The 24,283-nt window shown below is 44.1% G+C and overlaps 1 protein-coding gene across 4 annotated transcripts in view; it reads right to left on the bottom strand.

Annotated features, from left to right (window-relative positions):
* Positions 1-24,283, bottom strand: part of KANK4 (KN motif and ankyrin repeat domains 4) — a 93,872-nt gene that overhangs the window by 7,188 nt on the left and 62,401 nt on the right. For all 4 annotated transcript variants that reach the window (XM_029617854.1, XM_029617853.1, XM_029617855.1 and 1 more), the window contains 5 exons: positions 22,123-22,347; positions 18,556-18,643; positions 10,067-10,286; positions 7,822-7,964; positions 844-1,044 (listed from right to left, as the gene is read on the bottom strand). In XM_029617854.1, the coding sequence (XP_029473714.1) occupies positions 844-1,044; positions 7,822-7,964; positions 10,067-10,286; positions 18,556-18,643; positions 22,123-22,347 (877 nt within the window). The remainder of the gene's footprint in view (positions 1-843; positions 1,045-7,821; positions 7,965-10,066; positions 10,287-18,555; positions 18,644-22,122; positions 22,348-24,283) is intronic.

Raw genomic sequence — 24,283 nt, 5'->3', positions numbered from 1 at the left:
AAGAGTGCTGGAAGAAAACGGAAAAAGGAGAAGCAACTGGACCAATATTTCTGTAATGATATTCTCAAGGAGCAGAAGCAGTAAGGAATATTGTTAAAGGAGATAATGAGAAATATCAAATAAAATTACGTTCTCTACTACTATACTGAGAAAGGGAAGCTTGGAGAGAGGTTTGGTATTTGAGTCTAGAGAGAGAGAGAGGGTTTGTTTGGGGGTTTTTTTGTGGCAGGAAATTACAACCTTACTTTTCCCAGAGATCAGGGAAAGGATGATTAACTTTAGTAGTGATTATTGATTGTGGTGGTAGCTGGATGAGGGAGGATATTTTGTTGCTTCAGTGCAAAAACTGCTCCAAATTCACCCATTAAAATCCCAGAGGGAAAAAGGACAGGAGCAATTCCTATACAGAACCAAAACTTTGATAAACCGGTCCCTCTCAGCACCATCCCCACCCCCACCCACTCCCGCACACACAAATCTCCATTGCATCGCATCATCACAGCAATTAATATCTCACGCACTCCTAAAAAGATCTGATATTTTCTTAGAGATGTCCCATGATGGCAGTTTTAAACAACCTCTAGTCTCTGCTCTTATGGAAAAAAATGTGTCCTCCGCCACCTCTTCCTGCACCTCCCCTCCCCCGCCCCCTCACCAAGTACAGTAACTTTAATTGCTCTTCCTGGTCATGCTAAGATAAGATGATGTCCAGTTTCCATTACAGTTTTCAGCCCTAAACTCACTTTGATTCCATGTTCCGTTTCCGTGGCTGTCGATCATCACTGAAACGCTCCATAGATCCCTCTAACGACACATTAAGTACATAGAGAAACACACACTTACCTTGTCGGTTAATGCAGTATTACACTCTGGCCGAGCCAGGAGAAGGTTCACGATTTCCACGTTGGCACCCTCGCACGCAGCCATCAGCGCAGACCTCCCCTCGTCGTCCTGCAGGTTTACATCAGCGCCACGGGACAACAGGATCCTCACCATGTCGGCTCGCCCATGGCTCACGGCCAGCATCAGGGCTGTCTGGCCTCCCTGCAAGAACGGCAGTGCCTTAGATGCAGGGTGATGCAGTGAACAAGCAACGAGGCAGCTCTCTCTGAGCCTGAAGCGCACCTCGAAGAGCGCGGCTTCACTAAAATATTCGGGAGACATTTTGTGGTGCTCGCGTGGCTTGGCTCGGGACTGCGCGGCCGGTAAGAGGGTTCCACGCAAAGCATGATGTTTTGCGATTTTATTCCGATGGGCAGGCCCCACTCATAGAAATGCATTGGGGGGAAATTTTCAAAGTTATTTGCGTGCAAAAAAAAGCTTGCGCGCTTCCAAGAGGCTTCCGGAGGGGGGGAGGGGGCAGAATTCGGCAAGGAAACCGTTTACATGGGCGCGTTGGATTTTCAAACGTCTGTGCGTAACATCTACACAGACGCATTTACCGCTGCTCCTGGGCGAGTGTGAACGTGTTGCGTGCATGTTGTCACCGTCTCCCTGTCCAGCCAGGAGTTTTCAAAGCGGTCCCTGTTCACAAAAGCCCGCGGGTACTTTCTTTACCCAGACTTCAGCCCTCTGAGGCTGCTGAAAAAAATCACCCTTCCTATAATGGGGTCGTGTCAGCGTGCCAGGGGCCTTACATCAGTTCCTGGTCACTCGAGATTTGTTCCTGGGAGGAAGGTCAGGGATGTCACTTAACCTCTACTTGTGGGTTACCGTGCTGAGTCATCCTGGCAGAGGCTTATTAAGAGAATCTGGTATATTCCTGTAAGGGAGGGGCTGTGAGGGAGAACCTCAAGGTAGAGCCGCCTTGGGGGGGGGTCAATAAAAAAAAATATGTTCAGAGCTGTGATTTTCTGCTGGGGGATGTGACTTGCAGAGTGATCGGGGAGTGGCAACCTCCTCAGCTCATGGGTGGGCAGCTGGTCTACGCTGTCCAGCCAGCCAGGTCATGGGAGGCCAGTGACCCATCAGTGGGCTCCTGGGTGGTGTCCGGTGACAACAAAGGAGGAACATGGAGCACAACTCATCTCTTCCTTTCTGGAGGAAGGATGTTCTGTTATTCTTGTTGATGTTGCTGCTAATCCGCACTGTAAGAGCCTGGTGAACCCCGATTAATTCAGTGAATGTTAATATTGTTCATCTCTAAGTGCTGGAGGCATCTTTCGGTGACAGAAGAGTTGGGATCTGAAGACTTTGGATGTAATGTGCTGCAGTCAGAGGGGTCACAGGTTTGGTTTTTAGTTCCCTATCCGGCTTGCTAAATATTTGCCTCTGTACCAGTTCCACTGTATCTGCTCAACCAACCGTTGGGTTTCTTTTTTTTGTGAACCCATGAGATACTGGTACTTAGCTCATAAACAGGCACCAGACGTGCCTTCGGTGTATGTGCTCTAAAAAGGGGGTGCATTAGGAATTACTTCAAAGTGAAAGAATCAAGGACACCGGAGAGAGAGAGTTCTGTGTGTGATGGACGTGATTAATGAGAGATGCACAGGGCAGAGGGAAGAGCCCTCTAATAATGTAAAGGAGCCTTGGACATAGGAAAGTGGGGTTAACGTGATAACACACAGAGGGTCCGGTGCAATAAATGTGCGCCGAGAGCGGGCACTCAGTGTTCAGCGCCCGCTTTCCTAACGCACGCCCAGCCACCTCTCCTGGGGGTGCCATGCAATAATTAAATTGGGGGGTTGCGCTGCCAAGGAAGGCGCTAGGGTCGATTGCATGCCCCTAACGCTTCCTTGGCAGCGGTCACCCAGGAGAGGTCGGCTGTCTGCGGGTTGAGAAAACGGACGCTGAATTTATCGACGCCTGTTTTCCTAACCGACGCACAGCCATGGGTTCGGAAAAACGGATTCTCGTTAACTGAGCATCTCTTTTTTTTTTTTTTTTAAATCTTTTAAACTTTTCATTCCTCCGACTTAATATCGCTACAATATTAAGTCGGAGATGTACAGAAAAGCAGTATTTTTTTTGCTGTTCTATACTACTTTCTGAGGTAAAAATGTGCGGGTCCGGAGCTTATTGCATAAGGGGCTGTGGATGCGCTTCCAAAACGCACGTCCAACCAAGGATAAACCAGTGTGCTCGGCTGAGCGCCCTGTACTGCACGGGCCCCTGAGTACGAATTAGAGGGATCAGAAAACAGAAATTCCAACATTAACTTCCATTCCAAAACCTCTTCATCTTATTTAGTATTTTTTTGTTCATTGAAATAAATGCGATTATAAATCCCATGATGCGGTGGAAATACGCTCTTTACTTTTGTAATGAGCCCCTAGGCAGGATCCCATATAAAAGTCAAAAAAATGATTACCATTATTCTTAAAAAGATTTTATGAAACAAGTGAGCAAGTAAAAATGTCCCAGTGTTAACATATAACAACGAGGTAAATGACATCAAAGTCCAAAATGGCCCATCCAGTCTGCCCAACCAGGTATTTAGGGTTGAAACAGCCGCTCCATGCAGGTTTCCCCCTTGCCTTCATTTTAGGCTTTCAGCTGCCACTCTGTGCAGGTCACCTCTGTGCCTTCTGTAAAGGGTTAGTAGCTGCTGTTCCCTTGTCCAACCGAGGTTATCCCCTCACCTTCCTTTACAGTCATAACTGCCACTCCCTGCAGGTTATCCCTCACCTTATTTTTAGGGTAGTAACTGCCACTCCCTGCAGGTTACCCCTCACCTTATTTTTAGGGTAGTAACTGACTGCCACTCCCTGCAGGTTACGCCTCACCTTATTTTTAGGGTAGTAACTGCCACTCCCTACAGGTTACCCCTCACCTTATTTTTAGGGTAGTAACTGCCACTCCCTGCAGGTTACCCCTCACCTTATTTTTAGGGTAGTAACTGCCACTCCCTGTAGGTTACCCCTCACCTTATTTTTAGGGTAGTAACTGCCACTCCCTGCAGGTTACCCCTCACCTTATTTTTAGGGTAGTAACTGCCACTCCCTGCAGGTTACCCCTCACCTTATTTTTAGGGTAGTAACTGCCACTCCCTGCAGGTTACCCCTCACCTTATTTTTAGGGTAGTAACTGCCACTCCCTGCAGGTTACCCCTCACCTTATTTTTAGGGTAGTAACTGCCACTCCTTGCAGGTTACTCCTCACCTTATTTTTAGGGTAGTAACTGCCACTCCCTGCAGGTTACCCCTCACCTTATTTTTAGGGTAGTAACTGCCACTCCTTGCAAGTTACCCCTCATCTTATTTTTAAGGTAGTAACTGCCACTCCCTGCAGGTTACCCCTCACCTTATTTTTAGGGTAGTAACTGCCACTCCCTGCAGGTTACTCCTCACCTTATTTTTAGGGTAGTAACTGCCACTCCCTGCAGGTTACCCCTCACCTTATTTTTAGGGTAGTAACTACCCCTCCCTGCAGGTTACCCCTCACCTTATTTTTAGAGTAGTAACTACCCCTCCATGCAGGTTACCCCTCACCTTATTTTTAGGGTAGTAATTACCACTCCAATCAGGTTACCTCTCACCTTATTTTTAGGGTAGTAACTGCCACTCCCTGCAGGTTACCCCTCACCTTATTTTTAGGGTAGTAATTACCACTCCATGCAGGTTACCTCTCACCTTATTTTTAGGGTAGTAACTGCCACTCCCTGCAGGTTACTCCTCACCTTATTTTTAGGATAGTAACTGCCACTCCCTGCAGGTTACCCCTCACCTTATTTTTAGGGTAGTAACTGCCACTCCCTGCAGGTTACCGCCTCGCCTTCTGTTTAGGTTGTAACTGCTGCGTCACCATAGGATATATAAACACTTCGTACAGAAAGCTCAGAATGAACTGTTTAATGGACCTCTTTTTCACCTCCTCTTACTGTGGTTATGACACTTCATTCATTCTTATTGCTTATCTCTATATTTCTTTTATACTTGGTCCTGGGAAATCAGTTAACTTTTTCTCTGGCCAAAAGATAGTAGGGGGCTGTGTAATGCTATGGACTCCTGATCACTTATTAATGCATTACTTAAGTGCTGTAATTAGCAGCTGACAGATTGTTACGAATGCATAATAGGTTGGGATGAGTAAAAGCAATCCAATTGACCTTTGAGCAGTCTGTAGGGTTTCATCAATCTTGGAGAAAATTGCACAACTCAGCTAAAAGTGGCATTTTTAACACCTTAAATTACCAACTTCATCTCCTGCCAACACAATAAAAACAATCACTATCCCCAACCACTCAATGTAAGCACAATACCTGCATATCCTATTATCAATGAGGCATGTCTCAGGAGCTTATATTAATCCAGAGCGGCTTAACCATTAGGCAAACTATGCAGCTGCCCAGGGTGGCAGCTTTTGAGGGGTGGCAAAGACCAGCAGCAGTCACAGTTCTTTTTCGTTATGGTAGGTTTGCTATATAGATTCTGGGGGTCTTTTATGCAGGGTTTTATGTTATTTCACAAAGGGGGTCATTTTCCAAGTGGCTTGCACGCGATAAGGGACGATCGCTGCCGGCTAACGCAGGACCGCCCCCCCCCCCCCCCTGGGTCGACCCCCCCACCCCCACCCCTCATTACCTAAAGTATCGCAGGCCTGCAATACTTTAGAAAATGAGGCCCTAAGTGTCTGGTATTACTCCATGAACCCAATTTTCGAAACTGTTTGCAGTACACATTTGCACAAATAAATAGGTATATATGAATATTTATGCTACTTTTTTATAAACTGTGTGGCAAGAGCCGTACAGTTTATAAAATACTGCGTATTTCTGCCTCAAAAGTATGCACATATGTTTCAATACAAGTGCATATTTGTAATTCATTAACACACACAGTTTCTCTATTGAGTTTATAAAATTATGAGTGTAATAATTGTAACATTTTCCCATAATGATCCAGAATTAAGAGTGGAAGCAGGCATTTTATAAAGTATGCATATTTCACTTCTGAAAATACTTACCTTGCACATACTTGGCATCACTAGTTTGCCGATACCTCAACGACTTCGCACAGAATTTTACCAGTTCACCTAGACCAGTGGTTCCCAACTCTGTCCTGGGGATTCTCCAGCCAGTTGGGTTTTCAGGATGTCCACAATGAATATGCATGAGAGAAAATTTACATGCCGTCCATAACATGGCGTTCTGAAGTGGAGGAGGAGGAGGCGGTACTAGCTGTTGCTCATGCATATTCATTGTGGATATCCTGAAAACCCGACTGGCTGGGGGGGTCCCCAGGACAGGGTTGGGAACCACTGACCCTCCAGCATATTACCCTGAACCACCACCAATTCACCCAGACCTTCCATCCAAAGACTGCAGGCAAAAGATGAGTCCGATTTCAATTACATGAGTCAATGAGCAGGTCTAAAAGTGTTTGGACAAGCGTGGTAATGGATGGGCAGACTAGATAGGTCATAATGGTCTTTTTCTGCTGTCGTGTGTCTGTATTACAAAACAGCAACTTGCGCACATACTTCTGAGCCCTTCCCCCTAGCCTGCACCTGTTTTCCCTTTAACATTTACATGCAACACTGCAAATATGCACGTGCTCTTGAGCTTTATAAAATAGCATATATGCGCGTACATGCTACTTATGCACGTATATGCTAATTTTAAGGTGAATTTTAAAAGCTGGCTGTGCACCGAAGTCGGGAGTTGGGCGTGCATCTAGCACTTGCACGTGTCCATCTAATTTTATAAAGCGGCCAAATGCGTGCACAAGTGCCGACGCATGAATATCTCCCATTGCACCAAAAAGGGGTGGAGTGTGGGCGGGGACTAGGAGGTGCATGGACATTTTGGGGGCGTGGCCAAGAGATGCACACACAAGTAGCTATGCACCTAGACGTGCACCCAGGTCCAGTGCCGCCTAACTTTACTTCTGCTATTGATGAGGTGTAAGTCTGAATTATCAAATTTACAGGTATCTGGAAAGTGTTTTGAGTTACGCCTGAGGCAGGCGTAACTCGAGCGCGCCGGCCAACTGGCCGGTGCGCGATTCCCCGGCCCGGGAGCGGTATTGAAGGCCCCCGAAATGCCCCTGGGCCAGAACCACGCCCGCAGCCCCACCCCCAAATGATGCGCCGCCATGACACGCCCCCCGACACGTCCCCTAGCAAATCCCCGGGACTTACGTGTGTCCCGGGGCTTGCGCGCGCCGCCGAGCCTATTCAACATAGGCTCGGCGCGTGCAGGGGGAGGTTGGGGCAGGTTTTTGGGGGGTACCCGAGTATCTTACGTGCTTACCCCTTTGAAAATTTGCCCCTAAATTCTTTTGAGGGCAATTTTCAGTAGCCCATCTAGGTGCAAAGTTCACTGGTACTTTTGAACCCAAGTACCTTGCAGACTTTTTTACCTGTGTACCTTGTAGAAAATGTGTGGAGATTAGGTGTAAGATATATGGGTAGAAAAGCACCCATGGACTTTGCTCCTGCTATTTCTGCAGGCTGAAGAACAGAGTAAAGCTATGTGTGTACACTTGAAAATTCAGTTCTAAGTGTGTAATTTACTCCCCCAATGTAAACAAGCTCCAGGAACGCCTCTTTTTTTTATCTGGTTAAATGTACACAGGTTGTGAAAGGATGCACGCACTTTTACCCAATATGTGGCTAATGATTTTCAGCCTTGGAGGATTCACTTGGCTAAGATCCCTTTCAAAACTGACTTCCCCTTGTACATCCATTCTGAGGTGCCTATTGGTTACACTTGATGGAATTTCCTTTGCAATAGCTGATCTGAACATCTGTTGCATTCGGCTTACGTTAGAATTCAAGATAATCACACTCTAGGCTTTCTTGCTTAAGTCTGCCATTAGGATATCAGAATCCCATCATAAGCCTTATTTCACAGCATGCATTATTGGTTGGGCGTACCTGACTTGCGCGTATGTCAACATTTCCTTGCTTTAAAAGCTTCAGCACAATCTCCATCTCTTCCTCGGTCTCGGCTGATGCCAGTGATGTCAGCATAACAGCTGTGTATCCTGCTTGGTTTTCATGGTCCACATCGCACACACCTGCAAAAGGAAACACAAAAAGACTATTTAAAGATAACCTGCCCTAGACTAGTGGAGATTGTATTCAGCAATTCAGAAATTGTGGCACATGGATTTGGATTTCTAGGCTGGCATTTTGGCACATACACTGAAAGTACGATGCAAAGCCACTAGGGGTGTGCAGCACAAAAACCTTGGTTTTCTTATTAGTTTGGGGTTGGGTTTTTTTTCAGTTGTATTTTATTTTTCTCCCTTTTTTTTTTTTTGTTTTAGTGTGTGCAAAAAAACATTTACCATGCAATAAAACGTGCGCTAAATGTTTTTTGCACATGCTAAAATGAAAAAACGAAATGAAATTTTAAGAATACTTTGACACTCAATTCAAGTACAATAAGTCAGTAGACATAAAATAGATCAATTCTATATAAAACAAGATGCCTAATAGGTTGGCTTTTTTAAATGTCATTTCATTTTGAAAATAATGCAGACAACAAATGTCATTGATGGTTTCATGTCCTTTTATGACTGAATGCCACTATTAAGGTTCCATAGTATCTCAATCAAATTTGCTTTGCATCTCTTAAAGTTCCAGATGCTTTGAGCCTGCCTGAAGTCTATTTTTTTATTTATTTATTTTTTAAGATCTCAAAGGCCAGATTTAAGGATCAGGGAAAAAGGTTCCTCACTGCTCTTTGCACGACATGTGCACAGGCACAACTATTTTTATTTTTTTTTTGGCACAAGGTTTGGCTCGGCACTGAATTTATGCATAGGAAAAAATATTGCTTTATTTCAAAATTGTGAAGGCAAAATGATTTGTAGTATTTTTATAAAATGGTTTGTGTTTTTTTCCTAGTGGTGGGAGCAGTAAGTAGGCTCGAGTTCTGCAAGGGTGTTTGCAATTCTCCTTTTTCTGCCCAATAAATGAAAACTGGCCCTAAATGGGAGCTTCTGATTTTGTTGTTGCTTTTAAATTTGCAAAAATGATACATATAGTGAAACAGCTTTGTTGAGTGACAAAACTTGAGGGGTGGGGGAACTGAAAAATTAGAAAAAAAGATAGCACCAAAGCAGAAAAGGGAAGACATTTGTGAAAGGTTCTAACAATAGGCAAGCAGTGAAAACAAGGGTTGATAGAAAGGAATAACTGATAATAATTTAAAAGATATGCAGTATAAACAAATGGAAGAGGAATATAATGAAAGCATTCATCTAAATATCAGTGGGAGACATTTTTGTGTGTTACAACATAGCAGATATTTATGAATGTTATATTAATGGTGTTCTATTGCCTTGGGACCTATATTCACTATAAATTAGCAATGCCTTCTTAAAATCTCTCCCATTCTTTGTTATTTGTGTAATGCTAATTTCTCCTGTTCTATAGACGAGAGATGAGATTCGGATGCAGTTTAAAAAAAGGAAAAGTCATTCCTGTTCTTTGCCTGTAGCAAAATGTTTTTGAACTTAGGGTCCTCCTAAGAAGATGTAGCTGCTAAGGGCTCTTTTATTTTAGCACAAATTCCAGGGGACTAAACGCAATCAGGGCGTGGCATAACATTTTACACATCAAATAGAGGGTCATTGATAGAACCAGCTTTGGCTTCTTTATAACTTGGATGGAGGTTTATGCGGTAAAATGGCGTTCTTCTAAAAAGTGACTTCCTTCTTATTTCTGTACCATCGTTTTACAATCATAGAAGGTACAGAATCGGGCTGATCATTCAGTTGCTGGGCAGTGCTTGTACACTATACAGTATCTTCTAAAGACTTGGTTAAGGGTTCAGCTCCACCCAACGATCCGTGGCTTGGCAGCAGCGTGGCTCACTGCTCCATGGGACATCTGGGGGTTCACAGTTTCCTGACTCCTGGGGCTGGCGGGGTTTGGGAGCATCAGGTGGATGATCTGCCCAAAACCATGGGGCGCGGCGAACGTGGATCACCAGACGCCACCCCAAGGTGCTCACCACAAGGTCAAGCCCTGAAGGAGGGCACCCCTGCCGGTCCTGGCACACGGTGGAAGTGGAACTGATCCCTGGGATTGTGCTGTACGGGTGGGTGGTGAAGGGGGGGGGGGGGGGGGGGGGAAGGAGGGATAATCTAAGAAGAGTACGAATCCCCACCTGTATCTAGGAGAAGTTTAACAATGGAGAAGTTGGAGTGGGAAATGCTGTAATGAAGAGCGGTGTTCCCATTTGCATCGGCCATGTTCACAATCATTTCCAGTAACTGTGCATTCATTGATCCCAACTCCTCAAGGTAAACTGCAACAGTATCGGAGCTGGAAGATGTCCGGCTCGAGGCTCGGAACCATTCCTGGCAGACAGCGTTTAGGGCTTGCCTCTGAAATATAAGAATCTCTTGTTAAACCCTTGATAGACTCTTTTTTTTTTTTTTTTTTTTTTAAAACAGCAACAAAAACAATCCTGACTGTACTACTATAAAAGATGAAATTAGAAATGAAGATTACAGACTGGAGTATGGCACACTGACTCAGAACAATGAAAGTGATTTTGTCAAATTGATCCTTTCAGGGAAAGGATTTTTTCTTTTGCACAATCAAACTCTCACTACAATGTCAGCCACTGAGATGTGGCAGTAACGTGCACTTCTAGAACACTTGCACAGTAAGAGCCTGCTGTTTGCCGCTAGGCAGTGATCTCTGTTGTTTTGCAGATCACATGGAAAAGGGCGTGGCTCTGCAGTGACCGGCACTTTTTTTGTCACCATCCGCAGACGCAGTTGTAAAAACAATCAAAACTTCATCCATGGGTCAAGCTAAATTCTTGCTCCTTCCCTCTGCTGTAAGTATTAACTCTGGATAAAACTAATCCTGTGAAGGTTTGGGTTTTTTTTGTCATCTGATTCAGGCACTATACAATGAAATCAGATCTACTGTATGTATTGTGAAGATCAAGATTAACCCATACAGGAGCACCAACAGATTCAAAGAAAGGAATAGCATCCCTGCACCCCCAGTATATAAATAAGCAGTGCTCTGTCCCTTATACATAGACATTATTCAAAAATACACTATGCATCCCCTTTATATAGTCAAGCATTGTTCATTTTTCCATACTCATAGAACCAGTGCATGCAATAAGCCAGAACTAATGCTAAATCAGTTCTTATCTGCAAGATCAGCAATAGCCTCAGTTGTAGTATTTAAGTCTTTCTCAGTATTTCCTGTTAAAAATTGGGGCATTTCATTTTTTGAGATATACTTTTAATTTTTTATTGTAGGCTGCATCCAATCAATGCTTTTATTGATCAGAAGGGATTTTTCTTGTCACTTCTTCATTGGTATTTCGTGCTTCATCTGTGTTCTGTAGGAACAATGCCTACAGCAAGATGAGACAAGGAGGGGCCTTGACACTTTTCTGACATGAAAACTCAATGGACAGTAACTCTTAAGTTGTTAAAGTATTAACTCAATGGGGATCATTCACTACAGGTCACTAACAGTTATCGTGCATGCTAAACTGGTTTAGCAAGCGCAGTAAATATGCTTTTCACTAAAGCCTTAAAGGTGAATGTTAAGAGCTCGGCGAGGCGCCAAAATGAGATGTGTGTGTACATAGGGCTTGCACGTCTCTCACTTGGTTTTAAAAGGGGGCATGGTCTGGGCGGGGCATGGGCGTTCTGGGGCGGGGCCAAGAGATGTGCGTGCAAATACTTACACACCTGGGCGTGCACACAGGTTCAGTGCCGCATAAGTTTACTTCTGCTATGGAGGAGGTATAATTTTAAAACAAAACATCCCAGCCATTTCTGATTGGTTTAAGGGGTCTGGGGTAACTGTGGAAAATGCAGACTGAAACTGGGGGGAGGGAGGGCGGGGCTTGAAGGACCCAACTGTAGACTGTGTGAACTGGTGGATGAACTGGTGAAACTCATAGCGTGGTTGTGTGCCAGGTATAAAATACTCTGAATTATGTGGTAGAAACCCGATTTATGTGGCTAGGCACTTGCACACTTAAAATTGCACGCACATGTGCATTCAGCTACGCTATTTTATAACGTGCTTGCAAGTTATAAAATGACCATGTCCCTGGGCACGCACTGACATATGTGCACCCGCACGCTGGTTTGAAAGTTATTGTCCCTACAAGAGTGCTAAGGGACCCACTAATGCTTTAACATGTGGATAGCAAATTGTAATGTCTAGGTGTATGCTAATGAGCATAATGATAAGCAACGGGAGAAACTTATTCATTAAAGGTAAATTTGTGTTGATGGTTGAAATGCTGCCCTTTCTGTATTGTATGTAGTTCCTTCTTTTAATTGTTGGATTGGAGAGTGTTTATCTTGTACACTACTTTGGGTGGTCAGTATTTTGACCTGGAAAGTGGTATAGAAATGGTTTTAAATAGATCAACTAGCAATCACGTACTACGGTCAAAGGTTTATCATTCATTCCAGACCACGTGTTAGACACTGACCGCAGATGCCATAAAAGGCACCTGCTGGCTGGATCCAGTTTGTTGGAGAAAACAGAAGAGTTTTAGCTCCTGCGGCAGTCAGGGAGAAGAAAAGGAGACAGAAAAGAGAGAGAAAGTAAGAGGAGGAGGAGGAGAAGAGAGAGCAGAGGAAGAACTGGAGTGGAGAAGGAGAGCAGAGAAGGAAGTGAGGAGAGAGAGAGAGGCAGAAGAGGACAGCAAGAAGGTGACTGTGTCTCCAGATTTCCCAACCCAGGACAACCTGATTGTGGTAGCGGTGCTGCTCATCTTCCTCTTGAATGCCCATCCTGGCTGCATACCTTCTAGCTCATCAGGTCATCATGAGGATATTGTTATGAATATTTTGATATGCTTTGATTTTTGTCATATATTTGTTGCAGTGGAAACAGTTACTGTGACATGTTAATGCGTGATGTAGTCATTTATGTTGTGCATTGCTCTGGGAGTGATGAGGAAAGTGATTCATAAATGGGATAGAAAAATAAATGAATTAATTAATGGGGTGGAGGAAGGCATCAATGGCTAGACCTTGGGTGGGAGGAGGAGAGGCCAAAATTGGCTTGGGAGGATGGAGGAAGTGGATAACAAATAGCAGTATCCTAGAACATCTGAGGAGACTGAGAAGAGAACTCTAATCTGTGGCCCTGTGATGTTTAGGTTCCTGTGGTGTGGACTAGACCAGTGATTCTCAAGCACTCTTAGTACTGGCCATAAGATTGAGTGGGAGGCGACAAAGGGTAGTGGTAAATGGACTTCTCTCCGAGGAGAGGGGCATTACTAGTGGTGTGCTGCAGGGATCAGTCCTTAGACTGGTTCTTTACATTTTCATAAGTGATATTGTGAAAGGACTATTGGGAAAGGTTTGTCTTTTTGCAGATAATACCAAAATCTACAACAGGGTAGACACCCAGGAAGGTGCGGAAAAATGAGAAGGGATATAGTAAAGCTTGAGGAATGGGCTAGCATCTGGCAGCTAAAAATCCAGGGTCATGCATTTGGGCTGCAAACATTCTTCTGTGCACAAAACACGAGTGGGATCAGGGGGTGACTATATCTGAAGATCTCAAGGAGGCCAAATAGTGGATAAGGTGACGACAAAATCCAATGCATGCACATTTATCTCATGTATGTTTATTGTGAGTATACTGAAAACAAGACTGGCTAGGGGGGTACTCCGGGGCTGGCTTAAAAAACAATGTGTTATACAAAGGGCTTGCTGCTCGTAAAGTGGCAAGACCCTGCTGGAAGATGAGGAAGAGGGCTGAGATGACGGTTGTCAGTCTATATATGTACCAATGCTGCTGAGTACATTCTTCATACGTCACATTTTATTGTATCTTTTTCTTTTTTGATCTGTATTTGTTGTGGATATGGACCCTTAAGCCGAGGGGGATTTGGTGCAACCTGCAGGGAGGAGCCCTGTGGGTCCCCACCATCAGCAGGTGGAGATGGCTGAAGCAGAGGCCCGACTGGAGTTTTGCCAAAACCAGCCCACGTTCCCCTTGGGTTGAGCTCCTACGTGTTGGGGCTGGTCTTAGGTGCAGGCCTCTGTGGAGGTGAAGATCCGTCGTGCGTCACAGGCCAGCTAAGAACAGGAAGCAGCGTCAGGACAAGCAGTAATCCAATAGGGTCGGGTTCAGGCTGCGGTCAGAGGCAGGCAGCATCCTCGCAGTGTCGTGGTTCAGGCAGTGGTCTGGGCAGTGAAGTTCAATCTGAAATGGAAGCAGGTAGTGGACAGGGGCAGGCGGAAGTCAGCAGTGTCGAGGTCCAATCCAAGGTCAAGCCAGAAGTCCAGTCCGAGGTTGAAGCCAGAAGTCCAAGCTGAAGAGACAAGGAATGAAGAGGAGGAGGAAGGACAAGGAACTACAGGAACAAGACGAGACACTGAAGACAGATGAAGGAAGACTGACCACAAGACAAGAACTCAAAAGACAAATCAGACCTCCAAGGAACCAGGAACAGAACCCAGGAACTCTGGAACCACACACAAAGGAACAGGAACCAGGAACCAGATGTGTAGAGGCAAAGCAGTACTCCGAGGGAGTCGACCTATTGCTGAGGAAAGGAGGCAGTGCTGTGGGAAGCCTTTTATGAGCTGGTGGTCCTGATGTCATCGGGAGGCACTGCGGATGATTTCCTGTCACGGACCATTTAAATCAGTGTAGGTTGGGCACGCGCCTAGGGGCAGCCCCACTGGAGCCAACGGCTTCTTTCTCTGGCATAACGTCAGGCCTGGTCAGGTATGATGGTCAGCCGTGTCTTCATCCTGGGGTCTACCCAAGTGAGGAGGACTCCTGGCATTGGATCAGGGCTTGAGGAAAGAAAGGCAACTCGCGGGATGGGATCGTGGGCCACCGAGCGCAACAGTATTTTGATATTAAATATTGTAATTCGCTTAGCACATGATTTTATAGGCAAAAAAATATTTAAAATAAATAAATAAATCACATTGGCTACACTGTCCTTGGACTTTTGCAGTATCTCCATCCAACAGGTCTGCAAACACAGCAACTTTTGCATAGGCTTGAAATCTTTGCAGAATGTGCAGTCATCTTGCAGTTGTCATAACATCCTGAGTAGTGAGTAACTGAGGGTGGGAAGGGACTATGATGGTCTGGGCTATCCATGACCAGTGCTGTAAAATCCTGCTCAGATATCAATGGAATTTGCTGTAGTTTCCTGTTATGAGGCTTCTGATGACAGGCATTCAGCTGTCAGCTCAAGCTCAAAGCTATCCACTGGCTCCAGGACTAGAATGGGGAATATAGGCCTCTGTAGCACCATTTCAGGAACATGAGACTCATCCTTTTCCTTTGATTCCCCAGGGTGGCAGTATGTGGCTTCTTGCACTTGCATCCTTTTGTCTATCTGAAGTTCTGCAGGTGCCTTGGACACTAGTAGCATCTGTTAAATCAAAAAGAAGCAGCTAAATAACAGGTGGTGTAGCACGTCTGCTACTATGTGTTTGGTTGACATTTGCCATACTCTGATCCAAGACTGCTGCCCTCCTAGAGAAAGGGCCCATCCTCTCCTTGTCCCCTTCCAAGGAGAATGATGGCATCACCACTTTCCAACAAGCATCATGAGACTCCAAGGTTAAGCACCTGCTTAAGAGATGGGAACTCCTCTGAGCATTGGATCTTGTTTTGGGATAGTAAGATACTAACCTGATGCCTTGTCATGCATTTGTGCAGTGGTATCCAGCAACTCTGTAAGGCCAAGCATGGCTTCTGGTCCCATGATGCAACAAATCTTTTTCTCCGGCCTGCTCAGCCGATTTGGCCAAGGACCCCCGCCTTCTGTTAAGGGTAGTAACTGCTGCTCTGTGCATGCTTATCAGTTCCCCAGACCGTAAAAGTCAAGGCCCTCATTGGCTGCTGTCTGAATCCAAGAATTAAATATTTTCCTCCCTGTGAGCCTCTGTGCACAGAAGATTGGGACAGGGGCTACATGTAATTTTAACATGCATGCTAACAATGACAATGCTTTTTTTAGTGTGAAGTTTAGTGACTTGGCCCCAGTGCTTCCTGTACTACCTTCCATGTCTCCCGCACATTGTATTCTAATGCAAAGGAGTAGCTGTGATTAAATGCGAGGACAAAGGATATTGATCTGTGTTCGGTGGACGTGTGAAGAACTGCCTCCATGTATTCTCAGTAGCTTGTAATGAGCACAGGAAAATATGAACAACAGAATCAACACTGGCAGGCTAGAACACTTGGGAAAAGGTCAAATCTAATGGATAGATGTCTTTACTCAATCGATAAAACACTGTTACTGTATTCTTCTCAGTGCTAACGCTGGTGTCCAAAATGTACTACTTTCATGACTGTGTCAAAGCAAAGCCTTGGGAGTTGAGAGATTGCAAAGGAGAATATCCTGTTGCCCAACAGTACAATCATGGGTACATACTGCCAATCACTCTAGCACTGAATAGTGTGTGTGGATTAGCATGCATGGAAAAATTGTTTTATTTCATTTTCCATTGACTTTGTTTTGCTTTCCCATCCAGTTCATTCATTTTGTTCATTTTGTTTTTAGGATGTGCTATTTTTTTTATAACACGTGTACGTTTGCAAATAGTCTGCACTAAAATGACAAAAAAACCACAATATTTCAGATGAAAAATGACATAAAACCTTAACATAAAAACATCAACAATATTTATGTTTTAAAATGACAGCACCTCCCTAGTGCGGATTATATAACAGTTAAGTAATAATAAATAAGATTATTCCGTCATTCTAAATGCTACGAGGATTATATAAGAGGTAGATATTTAAAAGCCATTTAGATGGAAAATTTAAAGTTATCCTTCTAAATGGCAAATTTTGGTATTTTCAGACTCTCGTTCAGCTAGATTTTAGCCAGATAAGACGTCATCCGCCTGAAATCTAGCTGGATTAAAAAGAGACGTCCTGGGGGTGTAACTGGAGGAGCTACTTATTTGGATAAGTAGCAATATTCAAACTTATCCGGCTACAGTATCCGGCTAACGTTAGCAGGTCAAAAGTTATCCGGTTATCTTAACTGGATAACTTTAATTTTATTGGGTATATTCAGCGACATGGCTGCTCCATAAATATCCAGGCTAAGTTAGGGAGATAAGTTTGATGCTAACTTAGGCCTGGATTCACCATTCTATCGGAGAATGGTGAATCCAGCAAAAACGGAGGGCGGGGAGGGGGTGAAGGGGGGGGCGGGCCTGCGAAAGCCGGCAGCCTTCGCACCACCGCGGTGTTTTCGCTGCCGGTTTTCGCACCCAATAGCGCCACCATGAAAGGTGGCACTATTGGGCGCGCTACTGGCGACGATAACGTTACTAAACTTATCGCCGCCAGCGAAGACACCGAGACTGCCTCCTCACTGCTCCGACTCCTCCCCTCGCCGCTCCGACTCCGCCCGCATGCAATAAGCCATTGAAAATGACCCCCTTACTTAGCTAGCTATGTCTGAATATTGACCTCATACGAATTTATCCAGATGGAATTATTTTCATAAGAACCTACAAATGTTTGTTGCAGAAAATAAGCTGGAAAAAAGATATCATACATGCTTAACATTTGACACAAATACATTTTTGTCCTTTTAGTTGGAGAATTTGCTCAAGGATAATTGATCTATATGAAAACAAGACTCCTACAGTACAAGATCGTTGTGACCCAAGCTAATCTATTCTAGAGCAAAGCACCAATATCCTAAATGAAAAGCTAGTCTGACCCTCTATTACATATAGATGTATGAACTTTGACAAAAGAGTTTTGTGAACTAATTTGATGAGCTGGGGCAGGAAGTCATGTTCTGGAAGGAGGATTATCGCTGAGGTGGCTAGACCAGCTACATTGGGGGAGGGGAAAACATGTGCACAGTTGTGCATGAAGGCTCCTGGTCCCAGATTCCCAACCCTGGTTCCAAATGAGCTGGAAGTACAAAGGAGCGGGAGGAAATTATTGGGTCAACAGAGGAATTTCTTTTGGCATGTGTGTTAAAATTAAGTCCGCTGTTAAAATATGCAGTAAGCTTCAGCAGATGTGCAATAGATTTTAAAGGGATCAGCATTAAAAAAAAAAAAAAAAAATGTGATTTTTTTTTTTTTCTCATGCGGAACCTGGGGGAAAACTGCAGATTTTTTTCAAACTCAAACCAAATCCTCTTGTCTGATCTAGTTTGTAGATTATTTATTTTCCAGCAGTCTCTCTTCCTTTGTAGTAAGCAGCTCTTAACCTTGTTACATAAATTCAAAGCCCCTTAATACAATACAGGTTCTTAACTGTTTTATTGTTTTTGTACCATGTTGTGTGTGTTAAATTTTATGAGTGTATAATTGTGATCTGCATTGAACATAACTTGGATTTGGGGAAATAAAAAAGAGAAATAAATACATACATACCACAAACACTGACATAATTTCCGTGCAAGCCAGATGAAAGCTATCTCAGGTACAGCTATCATTATTTCGGTCCATGGGAATGAGCTGAATTATTTAGCGTGTCCCATGGCAGGGGGAGGAGAGAACTTCATGACCCACAGAAAAGAAGCAAATCCTTTTGGGGGTGAAAGACGATTAAAGCTCTACGGCTGAAACAATAACACGGACTGTAGTGCTAGGAGCGAGGCTGTACATAAACCTTAACGGGAAGATAACAGTTTACCTGTTGCTCGTTGGTGGTTGTGCTTATTTCTGAGAGGTGACGGCTTAAGAACTGGCAGTGTTTCAGGAAGCCTTCTGGAAATGTGCATCTAGAAGGGAAAGCAAGCGTGTAAGACACATCTTTTCCACAGGAAGAAATGGAATTACTGCGCGCTGAGCTTTAAATGCCATCAGCTCGGTCCCGAGACACAGTGGTTTAACTCCTTCCTTTTCATTCATTCCAGATGTTGGACTTGCCTGTTTGTGGTGCATCCAGAGAGGGGAATTCTGCTTTACAGACTTCAGCAGTTCTGCTGCTGTTCTAACACTAGTGCAATCATTTTCAGCGCCCTTAGCCAATCAGATCATCTCATTCTCCGACACTTCATGCCCTGCTGTATCTTGGTGAAAACACCCCCATCCCCCTGCTTCACCCCCAGCAAAGTAGCTGGGCAGAGGTGATACGAACGTTCATTTACTGAAGGTTTAATTAGGGATGCGCAGTCATTTAAAAGGACGCTAGAAAACAACTACAATTCCAATCTGAAATGACACAGAAAATAACGCATTTTCGTTTTGTTTCTGCATTTTACTGCATGCTAAAATGATTTAGCATGCACAAAAATGCAAAATCAAAGCAAAGAAATAATAAAAGGAAAATGAAACAAGACAAAATTCTCTCTCATATGCATGCCTAACATTTTATTAGCGTAATAGAAATAGCTGGGCTCTAGCAAACTACTTTTCTGGGAATTTTTTTTTAACTAATTTGATTTTGATGGGCTAATCACGTGATGGGAGTGACCGGCCTACCGAGGGAAGCCCGATCTCCCGATAGGCCAATCCGCCCCTGATCGTAACTATATCTTTTTTGAGATGCGGCGACCAGAATTGTAAACAGTGCGGTCTCACCATGGAGCGATACAGAGGCATTATGACATTTTCTGTTTTATTAACCATTCCCTTCCTAATAATTCCCAACATTTTGTTTGCTTTTTTGACTGCTGCAGCACACTGAGCTGATGATCTCAATGTATGACGCCTAGATCTCTTTCTTGGGAGGTAGCTCCTAATATGGAACCTAACATTGTGTAACTATAGCAAGGGTTATTTTTCCCTATATGCATCACCTTGCATTTGTCATCTGCCATTTGGATGCCCAATTTTCCAGTCATTTTTTTCAAATGATTTTCTTCTGTTTTTGTTCTTGTCATAATAAGCCTCAATACATTCCTGGGTCAAACAAAGAACAATAAAAGACGAAAAGGAAGATCTCTAGCCATATCATATTTGATGTTTCCAAAATGGCTAAATAGTGCAACAAAGCAGTGGCGACAGCCAGAGGAATGTTAGGGTGTATCTGGAGAGGCTTTTCCAGTAGAAAGCAAGGATGTGATAATGATTCTGTACAAATCTCAGCTGGAGCATTGTGTCCAATTCTGGAAACTTTAGCTCCAAAATCCATAAATAAAATAGATGCAGTCGAGAGAAGGATCACTAAGATGGTGCAGGAACTAAAAATGTGTACAGGCGTGAGAGGGGGAACATGAAGGAGACATTCAAATACCTCAAAGGTATTAAATAATGCACAAAACATATGCATTTTCAGTGAAAGTACTAGAATATGGGATCATGATTTGCTGCTCATAAAAGGTAGATTGAGGAGTAACATAAGTATCCAAGCTCCCATTCACACACACACACACACACACACAAACACCCACACCCAGGCTCCCATTCACACACAAACACCCACAGCCAGACTCCATTCACACACACACTCACACCCAGGCTCCCATTCACACACACAAATACCCACACCCAGGCTCCATTCACACACACACACACACCTATACCAGGCTCCCATTCACTCACACAAACACCCATAGCCAGGCTCCATTCACACACATACACAAACACTCACACCCAGGCTCCCATTCACATACACATGCACACACACACAAACACAGGCTCCCATTCACACACACACACACACACCCAGGCTCCCATTCACACACACAAACACCCACATCCAGGCTCCCATTCACATACACACTCACACAAACACCCACACCCAGGCTCCCATTTACATGTGCATGCACTAAGCCTCACCACCAAACCTCTTCTTCCTTCACTGCAGAGATGGGCTCCAGTTCCGCCATGGCTTTTCTCTGGTGGGCCTTCTTTTTCGCTGCCATGGGGATGAGCTCCCATGGCAGCCTTGTTTCGGCAAGGTTGGGCTTCCTCTTCACTGCCACGGGGATGAGCTCCTGTGGCAGCCTTGTTTCGGCAGGGTTGGGCTTCCTCTTCACCGCCACGGGGATGAGCTCCTGTGGCAGCCTTGCTTCGGTAGGATCCGGATTCCTCTTCGCCACCATGAGGATGAGCTCCCATGACGGCCTTGCTTCGGTGGGGTCGGGCTTCTTCACAGCCACTGGCCTGGACACTGCCACTCCTCCCAGCCCCCCTCATACCACCCCACCCCTGGGCTATGGAATGCCCCTTTTTCCTGCCCCACCAGCCAATCAGAGACTTCCTCCCTTCTAGGAAGAAGGGAAGAGGCTTCCCATTGGCCCACAAGGGGCAGGAAAAAGGGAGAAGGGAAGCACAACCGGGCAGTGGAACACTCTAACTAGTTTATATCCTTTTGAAGATGCAGTCTTTAGAATTGTATACACTATTCCAAATGAGGTCTCACCAAGGATTTATACAAGGGTAATCTCACCTTCTCTTTCTACTGACCATTCCTCTCCTTATGAACCCATGCATGCTTCAGGTTTTTGCCGTCACCTTATCCATCTTAAGATCATCAGATACAATCACGCCCAAATCCTGCTATTCTTTCATGCTTAGAAGTATTTTACCCCCCCATACTCTACCTCTCCTGTGGGTTTTTGCATCCTAAATGCATTTTTTTAGCATTAAATCTTGGTGACCAGATCCTAGACCATTCCTTGAGTTTCGCTAGATCCCTCATCATGTTTTCCACACCTTCAGGGCTGTTTTCCCTGTTGCAGATTTTGATATCCTTGGCAAAAAAAGTAAACCTTTCCAGATAATCCTTTTGCAATGTCACTCATAAAAATGTTGAACAGAACTGGTCCAAGGACCGATCCCCATGGCATACCACTAGCAATATCCCTCTCCTCAGAGTGAACTCCATTTATTACTACCCTTTGTCACCTCCCAATCAACCAGTTTCTATCAGTTTTGTTTCTTAGAATACAAATGTCACAGCCATAGCATCTATTACTAAATATATATATACGAGCTCAATAAAGAAAAAGAGTTTAGCAGCTTAAGGGGTTTTCAAAGGCATGCCATGAACTTGATAGAATGATGCTACTTGGTCACTGTCGATGCATATTGGTCTATGCATAAGCTGTTAGACTCAAGATATCATGCCTACATGATTATGACACAATATCCACACAAGTATTATTCATCATCAGTGAAACAGATCCACGGTCTCACTCAACACATGTTAAGAATTCTATTTACAAGGACAATAGTCCTTGAATGCAGGTTACCATCAACTCATGTTAGTTATTCATTCCGAGCATGAAATCTAGTATCTCTTTTTCATTACCTCTCCGGACGGTGATGACTGCTATCTATTGTTGTGTCTTCTAGTTCCTGTTCCTCCTGGTCTTTGTTCTCTGTGTACTGAGTGGTTTCATATGCTACTTCCAGTTGTCTGCTGACATTTTTCGCTTGTCCAGAAGCTTCACACTTCCCTTCCACATCACTATCAGCAGATCCCTCTGACAAGCTATCTCCACAACTTGTATCTTCGCTTGACGTGGTTTCATAACTAAGAAGTCCAAACATTATTTTTTTTTCTCTCTGAGAGTATATCATATAAGAGAGAATACAGCTATGCACAACATACTGTGATAAAACCAAGGACTTCCCTGGTTCTTCTGCACATTGTATGCATTGCAGAGACCAGGAAGGTTCATAAGTATAGGACCATAAGTGCTGAAATACTGAAGAGTGCTAAAATATATGTTCAATCTGGGACATTCACACTGAGAAAAATATAAATACACTGTACATAAATTAATTATGCTCTCTCCCAGTGTTCTTTATGCTTTGGTTATATATATTTTATTTTTATCAGGTTGCTCCAAGTTAGAGTACAGAGGTCTACACTTTTTGGTGTAAATTCAATTCCTTTTTACTGTATGCTAGGATCTGTTATCCTGCTCCATTTATTGATGAAATTAGGACTTTCATTTAACAATATTTGATCCTGCTTGCTTCCAGTCACCCAGAACAATCTATAAAACTTAGCCTTGCTCATTATCAAATACAGCAAAAGGTCTTTTTCTTCCCTTACAATCCCATTTATGCCAACTCTGCTCCTTTCCCTTGAAATTAGAATAAACATATCTTGAGAAGCTCAAAAAATGGAAAATGAATTTTGCACCTGCAGGAGAAGCTGTTGAATTCTCTGGGAGAGAGCATTTTACCCGTGTAAAGCCGACAATTGCCCACCCTGCACGCGTAGCTCTACCCCAAGCTTTATTTTATTTGTGTTTGTAATGGAGGCATTCGCAGGCGGGATTGGGTTGGGGGAGAAAACTCTGCGCCTAGTTTTGGGTGGAAAAAAGCGAGTGCAAATCTCTGAGGGCACATTCAACCTGGGTCAATTTTCAAAGTGAAAGGACACACAAGCTTTTAATCCAGCGCAAAGACTGCAGGTAAAAAGTACCCACAGACTTTGCAGTTTATGCAGTAGAAGGAAAACTGCCCGCTAACAGGACAATTTTCACAGTGATGTAGCCTGGCAAATAAGTGACCACTTGGCTGAATTGCCCTGGGTGAAAAAATGTCTGCTTCATCACATCTAAAAGTATGCGTGGACTTTCACAGCACACATGCTGTTAGCCAAATTAAAAAGAGGTGTTCCTGAGGGCGTGTTCAGGCTTTTTTATATCTAGGCCTTCTGTTTTACACTCTGCTCACCCACCTCAGAAACAGTAAGAGGATAACTTTGATACCGGCGCCCAGGTGCACATCTACGCGCGTATGCTGGCTCGCACCAAAGGACATGGACATTTTATACCATACACGAGTATATGCGTGCATGGTACAAAATAAGCTGTACGCACGTACATATGCATAAAAGTTTATATGGCAGCGCACATGCGCACACAAATGCCGTCTCTACCGCGTAAGTAGGGGGATTTTAGTAGACACGCGCGCCGATGCAATTACCAGTTTCTCCAGTTCGTTCCCAGTTTGCCCAGGTAAAGGATAGGACTTCCTACCCTCCCCCTAGTTAAATAACCTCCCTTTCATTCTGTTAGCATCAATCCTTAAAACCCCGCTGACCAGCCTAGATTTTTTTTAATTTTATTACTTACACGCCATCCATAGCAGAAGTTACAGGGTAGGGGACCTGGCGTTCACTTGTGTGCATAAGTATTTACGCACCGGTTTCATTCATAAATCCAGGAGTGCCCTCTCTTTTTTTGAAAAAAAATTCTGTGTGCGTATCAGGGGATTCGTGCACACTTGGGCGCCTTTTAAAATCTGCGTGACGCGCACCAGCCCAACTTCTGCAAGTATCTCCCGGCTTTGGTGTGTGTAGGGCTTTTAAAATTCGCCTTTAAAGTGCAATATGCATGGTCCCTTTGTGCCTGCCTCTCATTTTCCAAAGGAGCAATAAAGTATATCTGGCTTGGGATTTAATTATTCGCCTTTTCCAGATCTGAGTTCAAGGCAAGGTTACAAATCAGGCA

The sequence above is a fragment of the Rhinatrema bivittatum genome, chromosome 10, assembly GCF_901001135.1.
Source record: "Rhinatrema bivittatum chromosome 10, aRhiBiv1.1, whole genome shotgun sequence".
NCBI classification, from domain to species: domain Eukaryota; kingdom Metazoa; phylum Chordata; class Amphibia; order Gymnophiona; family Rhinatrematidae; genus Rhinatrema; species Rhinatrema bivittatum.
The sequence above is the reverse complement of the archived record's forward strand: the minus strand, read 5'-3'. Positions and strand labels throughout refer to the sequence as shown.